The sequence below is a fragment of the Phyllostomus hastatus genome, unplaced genomic scaffold (genome assembly GCF_019186645.2).
Source record: "Phyllostomus hastatus isolate PE091 unplaced genomic scaffold, TTU_PhHast_1.1 phas_scaffold_78, whole genome shotgun sequence".
NCBI classification, from domain to species: Eukaryota; Metazoa; Chordata; class Mammalia; order Chiroptera; family Phyllostomidae; genus Phyllostomus; species Phyllostomus hastatus.
This window is the reverse complement of record NW_025334041.1, coordinates 111,592,091-111,613,851: the sequence shown is the minus strand read 5'-3', so window position 1 is coordinate 111,613,851 and position 21,761 is coordinate 111,592,091. Positions and strand designations below refer to the sequence as shown.

General features: G+C 42.0%; 1 protein-coding gene and 1 long non-coding RNA gene across 3 annotated transcripts in view; one reads left to right on the top strand and one right to left on the bottom strand.

Annotated features, from left to right (window-relative positions):
- Positions 1-5,928, bottom strand: part of ATL2 (atlastin GTPase 2) — a 48,869-nt gene extending 42,941 nt beyond the window's left edge. Inside the window, exon 1 of one of the 2 annotated variants that reach the window (XM_045827602.1) lies at positions 5,771-5,928. In XM_045827602.1, the coding sequence (XP_045683558.1) occupies positions 5,771-5,888 (118 nt within the window). In that variant the 5' untranslated portion in view covers positions 5,889-5,928. The remainder of the gene's footprint in view (positions 1-5,770) is intronic. The other variant, XM_045827603.1, reaches the window with a different exon arrangement.
- Positions 5,929-6,099: 171 nt separating this feature from the next.
- Positions 6,100-13,934, top strand: LOC123811030. The gene is made up of 3 exons (XR_006784334.1): positions 6,100-6,208; positions 13,441-13,567; positions 13,682-13,934. It is a non-coding gene; the product is annotated as an uncharacterized LOC123811030 (long non-coding RNA).
- Positions 13,935-21,761: the final 7,827 nt, after the last annotated feature.

Sequence of the window (21,761 nt, the reverse complement as noted above, 5' to 3'; positions counted from 1 at the left end):
TCATGTCATAGAGATTATTTAATCACATAGGGAAATATAATATGAAATGAAAAAGTAAATGACAAAATTACAGTAAGATCTCAGTTTAGGAAAAATTAAATTATGCATTTAAAAAGGATATAAACTAAAAGATGTACACTAAAATGTCAGCAGTGGTTAACACTAGTTGATATGTTTACCTTCTTCCTTTTTATTTTGTTTTCCAAGTATCTACAAAGACTACTGCTTTTGGCATTTAAAAATAAAACTTTTACAACAAAGTATATGAATTACCGTATTACTATTAGGTAATGAGCTGTGCTCACAAACCCTGTTCAGTCACAAGGTTAACTGTGACTTAAAGGCAGTAATCTCTATCATAGCATCCAGTTGTAAGACATGTGGCATCAGCTACATTGTTGACTTCTCCTCGACCTTCTAGACTACTTTAGAATTTTTTGAGAAACAATATCCAAGTGCACGGCCATTTCCTACAAGAAAAAGCCTCTCCTTTCTAAACAAAAACTCCACATAACGAGTTTATAGTCATATTTATTTTTAAATTAAAGTGCTGGTGAAAAGAAAACAGCAATTCTAAAGATCTGATTAGTAACTGTCTTCAAAAAAAAACTGAAATAAAGGTAATTTTCCTGTCGAAATTTCTCTCCAACTTATTTTTAAAAAATCACCCCACTCTGATAAAAATTAACTTAATCTAACTTCTAATATATCATAAACCCTTTCATTCAAATATAGAAAGAACAGCTTGTTTAGTGTGCAAATTTCATCCCCTTTAAAGAGTTTAAGGAAGGCTTTAAAGCTTCTGAAGTGCCGTCATAAATTATTTAATAATCAAAAAAGTTTTAAAAGACCTGTAAGTTTGCTAGGGTTGATATTAACCCTAACCAGGAGGCATGGAGGGGGTAGGGGTATTACTGAGGTAGAACTAAAACCCAAGCCTCCACTTTGAATCCATTCCGAATGTCACAGGAAGCTTACAGAACGCAAAAGGAAGTCTTTCGTTAAATAACTATGTTCTAATCACTACCTGTGACTCTACTGTACATGATCACATGAAGGGGGAGTAAGATTTTTATGAAATTCACAATTAGTATAGTATCAAGTAAATCATTTTTAGGCATTCCTGTGCATAACAGACCCTAGTTAAATCCTGCACACTTACTGTTTAAAAAGCACTCTTGGAAACTGCCATGACCTTAAGTAAAAAAATTAATTCATATTAAACCCTCTAATTGAAATAAACAATTTCAGAAGACTATTTTGACATATGATTAATTCTCTAAAACGCAAGTTTATTAAAATGAAGACAGCAGAAGAATGAGTGTATATTTTTATCTTATAATAAAAACTGAACAAAGGCCTTTCAGTCACCTATTTTATAAATTAACCTTTAGTTCAAAGTCTCATCTTAGATAACCACACATTACAGTAATAACTACCACCAATAAAATGTTCTCCAAGTACTTTTATCACATTTAATATCCACAATAACCCTAATCATTAACACATTATCTCCATTTTACAAATAAAGTTAAACATTTATCTATCACCCTTGCCTGACCTAAACCTTTTGTCCACATTATAGAAAAAAGATTAGAAAAGAATTTCTGATTTCAAACATTCACATAATAACAAAGTAGTCAAGTTGGCACAATCTTGCACATATATTACTGTGTCTTCGGCACAGACAACTTTACAACTTACAAACCACTTGTACCCTGTCATCTCATTTGTTCCCACAACAGTTCTGTTAAGGGATTATTATCACTACCCTATGTGATAGGCTTCAAGGCACAGACAATTTACGTGAAGTCACTCGGCTTTTTATTCTTCATTCTTTTTTCCATACACTATCTTTCTTCGCTGTGACTAATGAAACATGACCCCCACAATCTGAGTATCATGCAATAAAAAGATGAAATGTAGTAGAGGTCCTAGATAAGCATCTTTCATCAGTGACAAACTTCACCAAGTTAATAGAGTTACTAGTTATTTTGATACCAACCACAAAAATACAAATTGAGTAATTTTTATGAAGCTGGTATGTTAGCAAGGGAACCACCTAGATTGTACTTGTACTGGCCAGAAGACTAAACCCCAAGTCAGCTGTGAGTGCAAACTATCTCCTTGAGGTGTACAGGATGTGTAAATTAGCCTTTCATGACTTAGCGATTGTTTCGAATAGACATTATCTGCCAATAAAGACTTCTAGCCATTTGCTTGAGTGGATAATAAGGGTGGCTATTTATACACACGCTTTTCTACAAAAAAAATCTACCAAAATTTGGCAAGTATGTGTACAGCCAAACACGCAGGGATGTGCTTAGCAATAATTTGAAAAATCATTTTTAAAATAGTTATCTCGGCTTTGCATTTGTGAACACTTCAGGCTTCTCAATGTCCACAAGAAGCAAAATTGTTCTACTTCATCACTTCTCCATCTATCTACAACATCTACCTTTTCCCTTCCTACTTCAAAATTTCCCACTTCGCTTAGTGACTTGCCCCATCTTCAATTTTTAACAGCCCTGTCTTCTCGTTAGTACGATTTCAGACTTCCCTCGAAGTTTTACCTAGCCATCTCTAATTACACGGCAATCTTCAATGAAGAAAAGCCTCCACCCTCCTCTTCATCTGGTAAGGAGCACAAAGTGCCTCTGGGTAGTTTCTGTGGCTGCTGACAAGTCACAATCACTCCCTCCAATGGGAATAACTCGATTCCCTCATGGGAAGGCTTTAAGAAATAAAACCAAAACAAGATATTTAAAGTGGTTTATAAAGTAACAAGTATTATCATACTGCCATATTTTCAGATTGATTTTTTTTCAGCTATTCATTCTCAAAGCCATTAGAGAAAGCCCTCAACTGTTCTTCTGCATTATGGGTGCCAACAAAAAAGAAAAGAATAGGAAGAAATTTACAGGAGTAATGAATTCACTGGGTGATCAAGTTCAGTTATTCCATATTCCCCACCACCTTTCTTAGTTAAGCCATGCTCAAGAAAGTATATAATACACCTGAACTTTGAAACTCCAAAATAGCTACACAGACTACAATACCATTACACTTTAAAAAAGAAAAAAGAAAGAAAGCTGTTTCCTAGCACCTACCCCAGAGAAAACCTTCTCTGGTAAAGCTGTAAATCACCATTACAAGAAAGTTTAACTTCTATTCTCATCCGTTACATTTCTGGCTCTTAAATTTGAAAGCTGCCAAACAGCTTTGCTTACAGTTGTGTGTCAAATACATCTTCCAATGGAGCATAAACAATTTTTTTAAATATATGTTGCTCCTAAGTATCACAATTTTTTAAATCTCTTGAACTGCAGCATCAAACTAGGTGACAATTTCCCATGTAGTTGCTCTCAGCAGCTGCTTCATAACCAAATATATATATATATATATATATATATATATATATATCACTTTGGGGAAAAATTCTAACAATTTCAAGAAATTACCTTTACTTGTGAATATTCAAAAACTTTATCCTAAAGTTACACACAACAACAAATGAAAAAGGAATTCCAAAACAGGTACACTCAACTTAAGGCCAGAATCTCAATTTAAATTCATGGTTTATTTTCCTTGTAATAAATACCTCTTTACTGTAAGGCAGGTCCCACACCCCCCAAAAGAATAATTTTAAAAGATTTCAAAACACTTGACTAAATAGGTTTAATCACATCCACTTATTCCTATCATCCTACGAAGTCATTAAAATATGAGTCTTGGTGCTTTATAAAGATCCTACATCCCTAAAGAGTAAGTATTTCTCATAAAAGAGACACAAATCATCTTCCTAAGACTAAACTACTGGAGTTGCACCTGACTCACCCCAACTTAGCTCTTCAACTTGACTTCTCCAGAAAGCAGAGGGAGACAAAGAGTTCCTACAGTCAAAAACAGACAACTCCCTACTCTTTCACAGCCTATTTGCTCTTACTTTAAACACAAATTTTAACAAGTTTATTTGGTTTTGAATGTAGTGATGGGTGACTCAGAGCAAATTAGCAGGGAGAGGAACTGTTTTAGGTATTCATTTGTTAGGAATGACTATTAAGTGAAGGCTAACTCCAAAAGAAAGAAAGAAAAAAAAAAGACTAAAATCTGTGAGTAGAAGACTGAGCATTTAATAAACGGTGAGCCCTGTTCATCAAGTCTTAAGAACTGCATCTCTTCTCAGAGTACTACAGCATAAAAACGATGTTCACAGCCATGACTGAGTCATAAAGCTGTGCTTCTGATTAGACAAGTACATAAAACACGTTGACACTACATCTGAAATGGTTACCTTAAAAAGAAAGATAGACAGACAGACAGACACACACACACAACCCTTAAGATCCAAGAGATAAATTAACTAATCTACCAGTATTCCAAACACTTGAGAATTTCAACCAGAAGAGATCTAAGACAAAATGTCTCTTTCCTTTTTCTCTGTGTAAACAGTTCTCATATGCTCTGGTTGGCAGGTAATAACAAATAAACTTTATTTCCTGTTCTTTTTCTTTAACAAAATCCTACAATTTGTCATCACCTCTGACAACATGTTCGACACGTCCAAGGGCAACCGTGAATGATGAAATGTATTTCACATAAGCTTATTAAAGTGAATCTTCCAGTTAATATCTTATCAATGTGCTTTACATTTCATCTCACGAGATCTTAATCAGATTTTGGGAAGAGAAAATTCTGAGAAACACAAGTTCCTACTTAATGCAGTTAACAAACTCTTACCTATGCCATGGTCGTACTGACCTAACTATAAACTTTTATTATTTACAAGCCTTTGAAAAACGTCATGCCTTTAAGTACCATCAAAATTCTCAATCAGAATTCCATGCGTACAATTCACACTACAGTGAAAGATCAAGTGCTAAACTCCTAAAAATAGGGGTGCTATCAGTGCGAAGGACACAACGCTCTGTTGCCAACGCGAAAGCGTCTTCGAGGGGGCACGGGCACTCCTTGTACACATACAGTAGGAACTGAATTCAACAAAACCCGGGAGCCAAAGGTCAGGTGACTTCGCACCAGACACTTTTAGTGTGATCGGGCAGTCAAGGGCTCATACCCCAGTTTAGCAACTAAATCTGAACTCGCATCCTAGCCACGCGCAACGATGGGTTCGGGGCCGAGGGGCCCTGGGACGCGGGCACCCGGGCACAGCCCCGGCCTGCGGACTGCGGATCCCTCCTGGAAGGGTGTCCGGAGAGGTTTCCGACCTGACAGCGAGGTGTACGCTCTCCCCGCGCGCTCCCCATCCTCCTCCGCCGGACTCGTCATTCCCTAGTTACCGCTTCCACCCTTTTCGCACAAGGGACAGACAAGGGACAGGGAGTGCCCGACGGGTGACAGGTCGCCCTGCGGCGTCCTAGCTCTCTGGGACCGAGCTCCGCAGCCGCTAACCTCCCCGCGCCCGGGTCTCCGGCCCCGACTCAAGGCCGCCCCCTCAGGTCGGGGCGGACGCAGCTTGCAGCCACGCGGCGGACGGGCAGGGGGCCGGACCCGGAGCAGACGCGCGCGCCTCCCGTGCACCCGACAGCTGCGGGAGCTGCGGCCCGCTGGGCGCCCTTTCAGGACGCGCGCGCTGCGAGAGCACGGGGCGCCGCGGGGGCTAGGCCCGGCGGCCCGACACGGCGGCGGGTGGAGAGCCGAGCCAGCCCGGGAGGACGACCTCGCCGCCCGTGGCCGGAGCCCGCGAGCCCGAGCGGCCCGCGCCTTCTGCCCACCCGGGCCCTACGGCCTCCGTCCCGCCGGCCCTTACCTAGGAAGGTCGTGGACGAGACATGGTTAACCCCGGTGCTCGAGTCGCTGGTCCGCCGCCGGCGCCGCAGCCCCGGGCGCGGCTGCTGCTTCGGCGACACCTCGTCCCCCTCCGCCATCTTGTACCGATTTAAAATTAACTCCCCACTGACGTCAAACGCCGCCGCCGCTTTATCAACCTCCCGGGAGCTGGCGGGGCGCTGACGGGTCCTAGCGCCGCCCTCAGACAGTGCCTCCTCGCCTTCCCCACGCCCTCCCCTGTCACGCCCATCGGCGCCCTCGCTCCGCCTCCGCACCCCCCGGCCTGCGGGGTTCTCCTGGCCTTTTTCTTCCAGGAGGAACTGGGCGACTTTCCCGCCACCACCGTCTCACACCCGTATTGCCCCGAGCTCCGTACCACACCCCCTTAGCGCAGGGCTGGTGTGTGTAAACCCAGTAGGTAAGTCCTTAGACCTAAGTCCCTTCTTCCCAATTCAGTAAAACAATGCGCTTTACAGCTCTTCTCCCTAAGAGTTGACTCGTGCCCTACACGTGAGGCTGCTTTCCACTCCTTTCCGTCCTTCCTTTTTATTCACACGCCCTCCTCCACAGCTATTCCCCTCCTCCCTCGATACCATCCCGCCCCTACTCCCCAGCAATTGCTTGTGCCCTGCTTTTCCTCGTGATCTTTTCTCGCACAAACCCCTAACGTTGCTTCCCCTCCAGAGACCATCCTACGATTTGTTCGCGCACAGCTCCATCTGCTTATGAGGCCCTTCCCCTATGTTCTTAGCTGTGCATACCCTTGCCCTCCAGGTACTAGCATCTTGCAGGGGCAAGCCACAAATCACTCAAATCAGAAAATGAACTGTAGCAGATTCTTTTCTAACTGTGATGAACTTTCTTGTAGAGATCCAGTGACCTCCTGTAGGAAGATAATGTCAGTTTTAATTTTTTTAATTGATTTATACAAAGAGAGGAAGGGAGAAAGAGATATCAATTCACTCATTGTTCCACTTACTTATGCATTCATCGGTTGACTCCTGGATGTGTCCTGACCCATATGGAACCCACAACCTTGGCATATGACAAGGATGCTGTTATCAACTGAGCTATCCTGTCAGGGCCTCCGGTCACTTTTAAAAATAGCCTGTGGAGACTTGTGTGATCCCTAATCTTTTGGATTTTTACCGTATCAGCAGCTGCATTAGAAATTCCTTTTCTCTGGGACAGACTGATAGTTGCCAGAGAGGGAGAAGGGTTGGGGAACTGGGTGAAAAAGATGAAGGGATTACAAAGTACAAATTGATAGTCACAAAAGGGTCATGAGGTTGTAAAGTACAGAATAGGGAATATAGTCAATAATATTGCAATAACTATGTGTAGTGCCAGGTGGATACTGAAAATATGGGCAGGAATACTTTGTAAAGTATGAGGTCTGTCCAGTTAATATCCATCCATACAATATGAAAAATAGAGACATATATCAGAGAAGATACGAGAAACATTACATAGGACAATGACCCTGTGGTTACCTTTCAAGTAGGCACCTTGGGACGTCACAGCTCTCCCAAACCATCAGCTGCCTAGCATATTTTCCTTAATCTCATTAATGATCTGAAATCTCTTCCCTTTCAAAGGTTTAAGTTTTGGGAAAAGCCAGAAGTCACAGCACCAATATGGGCTGTAGGGGAACTGAGTCACCTGGGTAATTTGATGTTTTGCCAAAAAACTGTATAAGACATGATGCATGAGCAGGCTCCATGTTGTGATGAAGCTGCCAATCACCAGTTGCCCACAGTTGTGGCCTTGTGAATCATCCAAATAGTTTTTGTGAAGGAATGTTTAAGCTTAAAGCAAACTTTCATGCCAAATCGTTACTCTACTTGCTCAGTCATTTTGAATGTGATGGCCACACAGTACACATGCTACTCAGCGGCATCTACTGTGTCCAACTGACTACTACAGTGAAGTTAACATTGTTCACCCATGCGCATTCCAGTCTACTTCTCCTTGGCTGCCAGGTTACATCAATGTCATGCAAACCATTCTTGTTATGTTAACAATGGCTGGACTTTTTCCAGACAGACCTTTGTGTGTAGCTATCTAACCACTATGCTGTACACCTGAAACTGATACAAAATAATATTGATGTAAACAGTAATTGAAAAATCTCTCCATGCACAAAAGAAAGGAGAAAGGCCATTAGGCCATTTGCAGACCCAGCAAGATGGTCATTTGCAAGCTAGAAAGACAGCCCTCACAAGAAACCAACACTAAATGGCACTTTCAACTTTCACTTCTGCACAAGAACTGTGAGAAAATGCCTACTGTTTAGGCCACCCCATCTGTGGTATTTTGTTATGGCAGCTCAAGCTGACAAGTAAAGAGTGCATCATTAATCCAGCTATCATAGTGGGCAACTGAAGTGTAAGTTTGCCAGGAAACTTATCTATACCCAAGGGGTGAAGAAGCTGGAATGTCTGCACATCAACTCATAACACAGTGGCTGATGCCTGCTCCCATAGGTTATCAACTTCTCTAAAAATTCATCTAGACACAGAGGAGCTTCCTGAAATTTAAGGGGTGGAGTGGGGGGAAGAGGACCTCAGGAACACATATGGATATCACAGCTAGAAACTTGGTGCTATTGGCGAAAGGATTGACTGAGGTCTGGTATCTTTGAAACTGCATGTAATGTACTTACTCCCAGGCAGTTTCAGAAGATCTCCCCAGGGATTTGACCTTATTGAAATCCACATCTACTTTTCCATTTGCATCTCACTTCCTTCCCCTGATCCTTTCACCTAAATACAGCAACCTCTCACTAGGGCATGAGGTATGTGTTCTGTACCTCAATCACACCAAATTTATAACAATAAATTATTGCAAAAGCCCTTCATACAAACTTTGAAAATCAAATGCAGAAGTCTATGAAGTTAAGTAAGAGAGAGAGAGAAAGGAAGGAAAGAAAGAAGAAAAGAAAAAAGAAAAGAAAAGAAAGAGGAAGGGAGGGAGGGAGGGAGGGGAGAAATCCCCTTTCTCTGGTGAAGACAGGTGGAACAGGTGCCCACCTCACTGTCTTGTTCAGGTCTTCTCCCAAGTCTGAAACTCTCAGCCTTCATCCTGCATGATCTCTACCAGAAAAGCATCAGAGTCATCAAAACTTGCAGGGTTCCATTCTACAGGTGTTTTTGTAGGGCTGCTTGTTTATTCACCTGTTGTCTGTCTACAGAAAGGGGTTTGGGCCTCCTCCTGGACTTTCTAACTCCCAGCCTCCTGGTTCAATACCCCTGGGGCAGCCTAAGCCCCAAGCCATAAATCTTGCTTGATGATAGAGTTTCTTCCCTATGTGGCATCTATTTAAAATTGTCCACAGTCTGCTATATAAAAGGTGTCATCTTGGGCATGAGAGAAGGTGCAAAGATGAGTAGTTTTGCTGTCAAATAATGAATTTCCAGTTAGAATTTATAGTTAATTTAGCACTGAATGCACCTCATCAGGGACACCCCTCAAGACAGTTGGTCAATTGGTGTCCTAACTGGTGTCCTTTCTACTACCATAGTCCCCCCTTTATCTTCAGGAGGGGTACATTCCAAGGTCCCCAGTGGATTCCTGAAACCATGGATAGTACCACACCCTATATATACTATGTTTTTTCATATACATACATACCTATGACAAAGTTTCATCTATAAATTAGGGACAGTAAGATATAAACAGCATCAATAATAAAATAAAAGTTATAACAATATATTGTAATAGAAGCTATATTAATTGCTTTGGGGCCATTAAATAAAATAAGGGTGCCTTGAACACAAGCTCTGCGATACGACAACAGTCAATCTGATGAGCTGGACGACTGCTAAGTGACTAGGAGGACAGCATGAGATGTCGTCACAATCCTCAGAAGGGCGTGCAAATTAAAACTTATGAGTAGTTTCTTTCTGGAATTTTCTGTTTAATATTTCCAGACCATGGTTGACTGCAGGTAACTGAAACTGTTGAAAGCAAACTGCAAACAAGGGGCAACTACTGTATTAGATACTGTTTATCTCATGGGCCACTGCCTCTGTGCCCTGGGCAGGTCCACCGTTCCTGACTCCAGTGCAGTGTACAGAAGCCAGTCATAAGTATATAGTCAAGAGATTAAGCATTATCTCATGGTCATGTCAAATCCATATGTTTAAAACGCCTTCCTCTGTTTTCCCCAGTCGGTCATTCCTCTTCAATTTCTTATCACAGTGAAACTTCAGTTCTAGTACATCTACATCCAGCAAGTCTCTTTTCACACCTCACACAGACCCCACCACCACAAGAACGTGAGATTCAGAAGCTGAAAGAGTTGTTTTGTTTAGAGTGTATCTCCAACACCTAAAGCAATGTGCAGTACATAGAGGGACCTTGAAAAATATCTGTGGGAAGGAAAGGAGGAAGGGAGGGAGGGCGGGTGAAGGAGGAAGAGTTACAATTCTGATTCTACCACTGATTCTCTTCATGTTTCTACACTTCCAGGGATCAAGTTGAATAATGTATTGAGAGTGTTTTCTAGACTGTAGAATAGCTAACATTTGTGGGCTGTTTTACTGTTTTAGGTGCTGTTCAAAGTAAAATATATATATATATTTTTTAATGACTATATATTTTATAGTCATTTAATCCTTACCACAATCTTAAGAGGTAAATGCTGTTGTTATTGTATTGTCATCTTACAGATGTAAAAACTGAGGCACCAAGAGGTTAAAAAAAAAAAGCTTGCCTACTTGGCAGAACTGGCATTGAAAGCAGGCAATCTGGATCCAGAGCTTATGCTCACATCCACTGTGATTGGTAACAAATTAGAACAATACTGAGAAACCATTTCCCACCCATCAGGTTAGGTTGGCAAAAATTCAAAAGTTTAGGATTAAACTCCGTTGGCAAGGATATGGGGGAAACCAGGCACTCATACACTGCCTTCTCATCAGGAAAGCAAAATGGGATAATCCCTATGGAGAGGAATTTGCCAATATCCAACAAATGTCATTCCCACTTACTCTTTGATCTGCCAACCTCACTTATGGGTGTTAACTCTGAAGACGCAACTCCAATTACACAAAAAACATACATTTGCACAAGATTATTCACTGCAGCACTCTTTGCAATTGCAAAATATTGACAACTGTCTAAATATCCAAGCATAGGTGATCAGTTAAATAACTAAGATAAATATGGAACACTTAGTAGCTATAAAAAAAAAAAGCAGAGGTAGGTGTCTATGAACTGACAGGGAATAATTTCCAAGAGATGTTTTCAAGTGAAAAAAAAACAAGCTACAGAACAACATAGGTAGTGTGCATCCTATGAGCAAAATATTTTATGTGAAAAAGAGAAATAAGAAAATATACATATGTCCACCTAACTGTCCAAAACTAAACTTAGAAAATGAGTTTGCCGTCCCTGAGTTAGGTTTAGGGTTAGGTTTATGGTTAGGGCTATGGTAGGGTGAGAGTTAAGGTTTGGGTTTGCATTAGGGTTAGGGTTATAGTTAGGGTTTGGGCTACATTTAAGGTTACAGTTAGGTCTTGGGCTAGGGTTAGGGCTAGCTCTAGGTCTAGGGCTAGGTATAGGGTTAAGCAGAAAACAATAAAGTTAGTTCCCTCCAAGGAGTGGAGTGTGGTGGAATGAGGCAGCAGGAAGATGGAATAGGGTGGCATTTATCTGAATGTACCTTTCTGTGCAGCGTTGACTTGGGGGGGAAACAGGCTTCTTTGGGACACATCTGGATCACATTCTACATGATCAGAAAATTAAATCAGCAAGGATGAGAAGTGGGAGCTAAAACTGAAAGCAAACAGAATAAGATCTTAACAGTATTTTAAACAAATAACCACAATGAAGAGGAAAAAAGGAGCCAACTGATCCAAGAAATTTACATACTATTAGATGATAAATATTTCTCTGCCTTGATCAGGGTGGAGGGAAAACATCAAACAAATCCTGAGTTCTTATTGGTCGGTTTGTTTTTGTAGAAGTATGGGCAAAGCAATTCCAAGCCTATTTTACATGTACTACAGAATTTTAAAATGTGTAAATATTTGGATGCTGAGAGCTGGAGTTCTCAATGAGGAGGAAGGAACATACAAATAATGAAAGGGGGAAGACAGAAGGAACCCTGTGGGATGGATTAAGTTGGAGGTATGGATATGGACCAAAGGTTTCTAAAAGCATGTGTGTGTGTATGTGCGTGCAAGTGTAAAAATGTGTGTCTATATATGTATGAATGTGTACAGGTATATACATGTATGTGTATACCTGGATATATTTCCTAGCTCTAACCACAGAAAAGAACTATAAACAAGGACACCAAGGCAGCAGTGATCATCCCTGGTGCCCCGTTTTGGTTTCCGATACCACTCCCTACTAAATGGGAACAGGAGTCTTTGGAGAAATGGCTGATTCTAGAACTGGGGCAGGGTAGGCTCAAGGTGAACTAGGAGCATCATTTTTGTGGTAGAAATTAAGGAGGAACTCAAAAATATAACGGAGCATATCTCAAATATACAAAAGTCAGCCTGAAGAGGCTCCCACTGACCAAATTCAGAACAATATAATTTGAGCACTAAAGCAGCTAAGGGCAATAGTGAAGTACAGATCTTTGGAAAGACAGGAATCTATCGGTGCATACTAATGATAGATAGATAGATAGATAGATAGATAGATAGATAGATAGATAGACAGACAGACAGCTGGGTGTGAAGGGAGGACTCCTGTTTACAGGAAAATGCTGAGGGTTGACTGATTAATGTGGAGGAAGCACTAGAGTTGGAAAGGCATCAATTTGCAACCACAAGGGCAGAGATTGGTTCAGACAAAAATCATCACTGGATACTAAATTAGGGAACTATGTCATATTCTAGAAACCCCTTTTCAACAATAACAATGAAGGAGTGAATACAGCCACCAGGAAACAGAAAATGTGCTGGTAATTTAAAGCAGACACTGAGAAACAGGGCAGTGAATGATACTCATCCAGACAGCCTGTCTGGACACACCTAATCCGCCCCCCCCAGCCAAACCACTACCCTGCCCTCAGGAATGTCTTTGAAGTCAGTGGGAAATGCATGTTTCACAGAACAAACTGCGTATCTTAGCTTCTTTTAAGATTCAGACAGTATCTACAGTGGACAGTATCTACTTATTACAATCAGCGTATTTTATTTGTAACTGGAGAGCACTCTCACTTAATTCTAAACTCCCAAAAACTGACTGGCTGGTTGGCAGACAAAACACTCCACCTTGACAAAGCCCTTAGAATTAATTGTCCTTGCTGTGATGTATTTAATCCTTGGATTCATTGCCACTAGAGTAGTTTTATCATCTTTAGACAGCTAACAATTTCAAACATTTCCCCAGCCCCTCGCCATTTCTCCCCACCCTCAATATTGTTGAGGTCTGTCCTCAAATATAAATATTTAGAATGTGAGTTCCTTCATTCTGTTTCCCATAACAGCTCTTTGCTGAAGCTGAAATGCTGGCAGATAATGCTACTGGCAAATATTTATCTTTCGAGCTTCTCTTTTTGTTTTTTTTTTTTTAAACTGTGTTTCAAGCTTGTCTTGATCACTATCTAAGAAAGTGAGATATCATAAAACATAATGAAATGATTGTGTTTTAAGACATTATGTTTTGGGGTAATTTGTTGTATGGCAGCAATAGGTAACCAGAATGCCTGCACATACAATGACAGCAACGTGCGAACACGGATGTATCCTGGAAGTGTAAACAAGCACAGAGCAATAACAAACGCTGACTTCAGGACTGTGATGACCACCTGTTGGTAAAGTTACATGCTTGCTTCTGCTGTCTGGAGCAGTAGCTCTTCATTTTCATTGTTGTTGCTGTTTTGTTTTATTTAAAAGTAATGCAAATGGTACATGGCATTTGCTTGCAGGATGTGTGGCCATGGACATGCCCAAGCATCCATTGGTGACCACCGTAAACTGGACTGTCGGCCGTGCAGCTCCTATCAGGAGCAGATCCAAGATCTGTGGGGCCTAAAGCATCTGCAAGTCGGGGGAACTTCTTTAAGAAAGCAAAGTAAATGTGAAAGTAAATGTTTATTTAGAGTGACAAAAGAAATCCCAAGAAATCCCAAATTTTATAAAGTTAACACCACAAACATACAGAAAATTTGTATTTTTATTGATTAAATACATGGCATACCTCTCTAATACTTTTTGTCTTACTTCTTTGCCTGTGTAGTCTTCGGTGGGTTCTTTATGTCATACCATTTTGGGATATCATTTTCTGAAGAGAAAATAGAAAGATGATTTTGTTTTTCCTTCAGCATAGTTAATAAATTTTTTACTTATTGACAGCCTCAAAAAGTCTCTTTTTGCTCCATAACATTTTATTGATGTCATGTACATTTTTAGGATTATTGTCAAATTTGCAAAAATCTCTGTCAGATCTCTTTCATGTAGGAACTTCAGCTTTTGGGACATATCCAGTTTTCTTTCTTTCTTTCTTTCTTTCTTTTTTTCTTTCTTTTTTTTCTTCTCTGGTTGTTGGTGTTCCTTTGAATTTATCGGAGTGACATTGGTTAAGAAAATGATATAGGTTTCAGATGTACAATTCTATAACACATCATCTGTATATTGTTCTGTTCACCACCCCAAGTCAAGTCTCCTTCCATCACCATTTATCCCCCTTTACCCTCTCCTCCCTCCCCACACCCCACCTTTCCCTCTGGTAGTCACCGTGCTGTTGTCTGTGTCTATGACATTTGGTTTGGTTTGGTTTTTTGCTTAATCCCTTCTCTTTTTTCACCCAGGCCCCTAGCCCCCCTCCCCTCTAACAGCTTGCTGTCTGTTCTCTGTATCTGTGAATCTGTTTGTCTTTTGTTTGTTAGTTTATTTTGTTCATTAGATTCTACATGAGTGAAGTCCAATGGTACTTGTCTTTTCATGGCTGGTTTATTTCACTTAGTACAATGTTCTCTGGGTCCATCCATGCTGTTGCACAGGGTAAAATTTTCTTCTTTTTTATGGCCAAGTAGTATTCCATTGTGTAAATGTACAGCAGCTGCTTTATTTACTCATCCACTGATGGGCACTTGGGCTGCTTCCAAATCTTGGCTATTGTAAAATAGCACTGTAACAAGTTTTCTTTTCAGTGGCTAATCTCAAATACCTTTTGAACTCGAAATGTATAGGGTGTTTATAATTGTATATACTGCATTATGCAGTAGATTCTTAACAGGCAAGAAGTACCATTTTAATCATCATTGATAAAGACAAAATCCCCTTTCTACAATTTTATCCATCTAATGATTGGAAAGAATTTTCCAGAGAGTAGTTTCTATCTCCATACTTCCCAAATATTATTTTTCCTCCAACCACCCCACACATATTGCTGCTGCTGGGCACTGCGGGACACTTTTACTTCAGACTGGCCATGTGCTCCTATTGCCTTTGAGTCTGAGAACACAGGGACAAAGAGACAAAGGAGGCATGAGACAGAAGGGTCTGCCCTTTTAGGTCTTAAATCCAGGAAGTCCATGGTAAGGAGACTGAAGGGAAAACAGAAAGCAGAGTGCGGTTTGTGCCCCCCTTCCCCATTTGGAACTCGGGGCAGGGGAACTGCTCCACAGAGTGGCCTTGCTCCTTCAAGGAATTGTCACAACAAATTAAAAACGATGGTGCGTGGGGGTGAGGTGGAAATGGGGCTTTGTTCTCTCTTCTGAGACTTGCTTAACTAGGTCGGAGGGCAGTACACACAGCACAGGACTAGGACGGTAGCTGAGCTGGGGACCAGAGGCCATCGTTATGAGCACAGTGTTCAATCTAAGGCAGGAATCGCACGGAGGGTATAGGTGAGAATCAGACGGGTGACCTGAATTAGCAAAAAAACAGTGCTGGGTCCTGGACACGCCAAAGAACAAAGCCCAGGCAAGTCAGCCCCAGCTCCATAGATGAGTGGAGGTGCCCAGGGACCAGATCAGGCAGGACACCTCACAGCGCAGCCCCGCCAGGCTCCGCACTCGCGAGAGCCCTGGGATCCAGCTGTGCATTCCAGGCCCCTCCCCTGCCAGTCACCCGTGTGAACTTTCCACTTTGTCTGCAGCCCCCCAGCTGTTACGAGAAACAGTGGGGCGTAAGATGCCAAAAGCAGATTTTTAAGCCACAGGGGAAGATCCCTGGAATCTGCTACTAAGACTTAAAACAATATTAAACACTTTTGTGTCTCGCCATTCATAGTACCATAATAAGATAACATAGAGTATTACTCTTTTTCAGTTAAGCTTTACAGTAACTTTAAAACAGATATTATTACTATCTCCATTAACAACAAGAAACCTGAAGCCAAGGGAAATTAAATAATTTGCCGAAGGTCACCTAGCTTATAAAATAGGGGAGCTGGGCTTGGAACCGATGGATAGAACTTGGAAGTTCACACTTGGAATGACTAAGTTATGTTTGCCTGGAACAGCTTGAGAAACTCCAGGTATATGATACCAGCAGCTTCTTGGGGTTAGCCTATCTCATCCCACACCCCCAAGTCCCTTTCTTGTCACCACGAGACATCAGTATCCAATCTCAGATGAAGCCATCGATGCTCCAGTGTATTAGGTGCAGTCTGCTTCTCAAATCCAGAGCCCAAACTGCTTTATAGGGGGTCACACGTTGCTAGAGAAACACCACATCAGCTATCACTAGTCTGGATGCCACGCAGGGCAATGCTGGCAGCAGCCAACCATGTCCTCCATCTCATACCTATTCTCTGATGTATTCCAGAAGCCTCTGGAGCATCTTAAAGGCATATTTTAATCCATGAAAATTCACCATTAGACATCTGCACTTGCTATGGAAAACCCAGAAACTGCAGCAGCAAGAGTTTTGGATTGCAATTTCAACACTGTGATCAGAAGCCTCGAAAGCATATTTAATTTGTGTATACTTTCGTTTCCACAAAACTGAAGGAAGTGCAACTCACCACTGTTGTTTATAGGCTGGCTGGTGTGTTTCGTCTTGAGCAAGTGCTCATGTTCAGTGTACTTCTCTGCCCAGCCTCACCATCTCCTTCAACGCCCTCCTCCCCCATAGCGTCTGCTTTCCTCGGGGTTCTGGAGGACAGAGCCATATCCTTGCTGGTGCTGACAGTGGCCACGGAGACAGCTAGGATCTAGGCCAAGCGTGCCGATGGCTGATGCTCCTAGCGCCTCTGGTCCGCTGGGTACCACAGCTAAGATTCCGTACAGGGGCCTCGAGATCAGCCTGCAACCAGCTCTGCCACACTCTGTTCTGAGCAGTTCTGCGTGAGCCTTAAGATTCCCACAGTCTCTCCTGAATAGAGACTTTACAATTTCTTCTTCTCGCTTCTTGCTGGACATGTCTCAAAGTCTCATGAAGCCAATGCCTCTGTTTTTGGTCTCAAACCTGTAACCAGAGGTCTCCAGCAGCTCCCAAAAGGGCAGGCAGGGAACAGATGCTGTGGCTGTCCTCCACCACTCACTTTTCAGGCCCTAATCTTACTGGTTCTCCCCCTAAGGGCACTGGATGTTTGACCAACCCCGCACAAAACATGCACGCTAGTGATAACTGTGCCTGCAAAGCTGAAAGGGACTTACTTGAAAGAGAAATATTGTCCTCACTATCTGTACTTTGGCCCAAGCTCAGTAAAGCAAAATTGCCCTGTAACAGATGCTAAAAATAAAAATACTTAGGAATTTCAGCTTGGATTAAATGTTTTCTCCTGTTCTTATTTTACCTCTGTAGAACCAAAAATATACATGTGCATCTGGCAAACAGCATGTTTAAATTTTAGTTCATGGGCACATTTACAGCTGAAGGTCATGACCAACAGCACCCTGTATCCTTTATTGGGACTCTCCTAACCTACATTCATGCTTTATTTTATTTCACCCTTCATTGATGCTGATTGATAGGATTTATTACATTTGGGTCCATGAAGGAAAATTATGGGCAGCACATCCTGACTGTCAGTAGGGGGCTTGTTCTTAAACATGTTATTTCTCATGATAAAAGTCGCAGTTGTCTAAAAGAACATAAAATTTTTCAGTCTAATACTTAAACGAGAGTGGTTTTAACATATTTCCTAAAGCTTATGTGAGAACTGAGGAGTTAGTCGCCACTTGGGGCACAGAGGGGGTTCAGCAGAACAGGCAGAACACATGGCTATTGCCCAGAATTAAGTCAGGAGAGGAGCTCCAGAAAGCCATCGAAATTTCAGGTGGACACTCGGGGGAGGGTGAAAGAAAAACAACAGGCCTTTGGTGGAAAGACAGGAAAAGGGATAGTATGGGATAAAGGAGCTATTGTGACCAGCCAAGAATGGCAAAGAGACAAAGAGAAAGTTAAAGTTGAGAGGGTGAGAAAATGTCTATTGTGGGTCAAGAAGGAAAAGAGAAATTATGCAACAAAAATTCAGGAACCAGAAAGAAGAAATAAGAAAGAGAGAGAATAAATGGAATGTATGAGAGTCCCATATGCGTCTGGGGAATCTGCATCTGCTCACTGCATGATGGTATTTCCAAGCCCCATGAGTAAGGGAATGAATGAACAAGAGCTTGGTTTCTAGTCTACCCTCTTCGACATCCACTAAAGCAGGGGGGTCAAACTCATTTTCACCAGGGGCCACATCAGCCCTGTGGTTGCCTTCAAAGGGCGGAATGTATAGAGCTCCCTGCCCCTAGTTAAGGAGTAGTTACATTTATACAGTCCTAAAATTATATTTGACCCTTTGAAGGCAACCTCGAGGCTGATGGGGCCCCTGGTGAAAATGAGTTTGACCCCCCTACTAAAACAGTCTGGCCAGCTATTCTCTCCCCAGCAGCAGGGAAGGAAAGAAGAATGCAGACAACAAAGGTGGGAGCAAAGAATAAAAGGTCATAGCAGCAAATACTTCAAGAGAGGAGGGACTTGGGAGGTGCTTCTGGGAAGACTGGCGAGATAAGTCCAGGATCCGTAAATGCAGGATCTACCGTGAGCTGGGGATTCATGTGGGTAGACTAGGCCTCAAAGGGTCTGCAATGGACTTGCAAATAGTGATATAGATTCTTAGGCACAGATCCACTGATAATTTACATTACTTGCACTCAGTGAGAATGGATGGTTTAAATCTAAGACTGACTGATTCTCCGAGCAGTGTACCTAAGGATATGGTGTTGCTGTTGGACACAAGCACCCATCCTCCACAGACGCCAAGATAGCTCTCGTCTCCTGCCTGTGAGATGTCCCATCACACTCGCAAGCTTTCAGCAGGTTCCTCCACACAGAGACAGCTGTAACCTACAGGGGCTTCTTCTATAAACATAAAGGGCAACATTAAAATTCATGGGCTGCTTCTAGTAAGTCCTTTGAGGACATGAACTAATTTATAGAGGAAAGCTAGGTTATTTAAATATTACAAGTATAAAAGAATAATTGATATGACTTAGGCTGACAATAATAGAAACCCCAAATAGGAATGTCATCAACAAAAAGAAGGATGTAGTAGTACCTCACATAACAGTAAGTTCGAAGATAGACTATTTGCAAGATTGGTTAACTCACTGTTCAATGGCATCATTAAGACATCTGGGGCTTTTTTGTTTTGTTTTAAATTACCTGCTTTTCCATCCTCTGCAGGTTGACTTTTGTTCACACATTTATCCTCCACGGTTGTAAACTGGCTGTAAACCACATAAATTGCCTGATATCTGATCAAAGGTGAATATTATTAGGAAGGAAAAAAGGGGAGGAGTGGCTGATGGAAGAAGCAGCCCACAGTGTCTGTCATAGATCAGAACATAGGCATACCTTTCAAATACACCCTGACCGCCCAGCTCCTCCTCTGCTGCTGTAGCAACCCACTTGCCACAAGGAAAATGAACCTGCACCTACCCCCTGGAATTTGAGCATAGCTAAAGCAATGAAGGCCCTTTGAGAACAGCCTAGGAGAAGCCTGGAAGTCCTGAGATCCAGCCAAGTATTTTACAATTACCAGAGAAATTAATGTGAGTCAGAGGCGGTTTATGTTGCAACATGCCACCGATTGAGAAGCATAAGCTACATCATTAGTGGCGACAGAGGATGTTCCACTTCTCTGTGTTAGTCACGTGCGCTTTCTGTGCTTCCCCTGGCCTGGGATGTTTATGGAGCCCTTGGCTTTTTGTGAGGCCTTGTCGCATGGTTGAAAATCCCTATCTCGTTGTCACACACACATCCTTATAAAATAATCCTCCGTAACTTGAAGTGACTTGAAGTCAGGGTTTTCCCACCGGACAATTCATTTAACCTGGGTGTTTGGGAGCTGAATGAGATCTACAAGTTCGTTTTGTTTGATTCTCACATACTGGGCCTGCAAAGTGATTTTTTTTTTCATTTTAAATTAATTATAGGTACTTTAAAAGCAGAAAATCATATACATTTTGTAAAAATGTGGATTTCTGGCTTTTCTCAAAAAAAACAGAAATTCTGAGCACCTAGGCCAGCCAACTACATAGTGACCACTATCTGAAGCTGACTAGTGGATCCCTATTTGGAAGGGAAATAGATTCTCTAGCTTGCTACAAACCGCAGTTCATATTTATGCTGCTTGCTTGATCTACCACCAACATTTGAACTTACGGTCCCTGGCTACCTAATCAAAAATATCCATGGAGTTGCCTGATGGACCTGAATTTAATAAATGAAAGAGTTATAGCCAGTTCACTCTGAGATTGAAAAGCAAATATTTATGGGAAGGGAGAGCCATACATGCATGTGATACATAATCTGTCAGGAGATCTGAGACAAGGGGCCCATCCCCAGAGGAAAAGCACTCTGAAGCCCTCAGCTCCACTCCTCTCTCTCCCCACGCATCTTGGGAAGCTGGCCAGCCCTGATAGGAGAGAAAGAGGAGAGACTCAAACATCCCATTGTTTCTGGTCTGGTCTACAACAATCATTGTGTCGTGGGAGGCCCCAGAGCACTAGATCTGATTACCTGCTCATCACGATTTCGGCTTGCAGAACAAGCCTGTTCCCATTAGTAGTTGTATACAGTTACTATCTGATATGCTTTTGGGATTGTACCACAATATTCTTTTCAGGGATTTCTCATTTCTTTCACCCTCTCCTACACACAAACGCACACACGCACACATACTCAATTTTGATAGGCCTGACAGAAGGTGGCCCAAGTGGAATCTGGAAATTGCCTGCGTTTTATCAGCACTTAGGACACATTTCTCAAAGTCCATTTTTTCTTCCTTCTTTAATCCCCACTCAGGACCATGCCCATAAAACCCATCTTCCTTGCTGAACGTCAGAATGCAAAACAGAGAAATGCGGGAGGGGTGTAGAATAGTTCACCAATTATTTTCAATAAGTGCCTAATTCCAAATTAAATCAGAACTGTTAAAATGTACTAACTTGACATCTCAGCATCTCAGTCCAGAAATAGCCAGTATTCGACATGAACCAAAATGTGCATAGCACGGCATAATGCCATGTGTTGGGATGGACAATTGGGTACAGATTCTTCAGCTGATGAGATGGCAGAAATAGTTCTTAAAAGTTAAAAGGAATTGTTAAAAAGCAGCAAAAAAAATGGGGGGGGGGCAGGGACTAAGTATCCTAGAGAATACTGTGAGCTTTGGAGAAATTTCTATCAAACCGGATGCAGCCACAGGGAAATCAGACTAGTGTAATAAGATCAGACATTTTGAGTCCAAAGCGCCCCTTCAAGCATGGGAGGACACAGACAATGCTCTCTCCTGACAGCCCAGGGTGTGACAGCCTTCTATCTGTTTCGCTTTCTGGGGGAGTAAGGTACTGCCTCAGGAAGATCGTGTGGAAAATAGAAGGGTTCATTCCACCTGAAGAGTTTTAGCACTTAGAATGTAGGCTCTAGAGGAACATGCAGGAACTGGGCATTTTCTAGAATTCCTCTCCCCTGGTCCTTTCATCGCCCTTGGGAAGGGCCTGGAAATGGAGTGATGAGGCATGAAACTATAAATGGAGATATATTCCACAAACATTGGTGTCT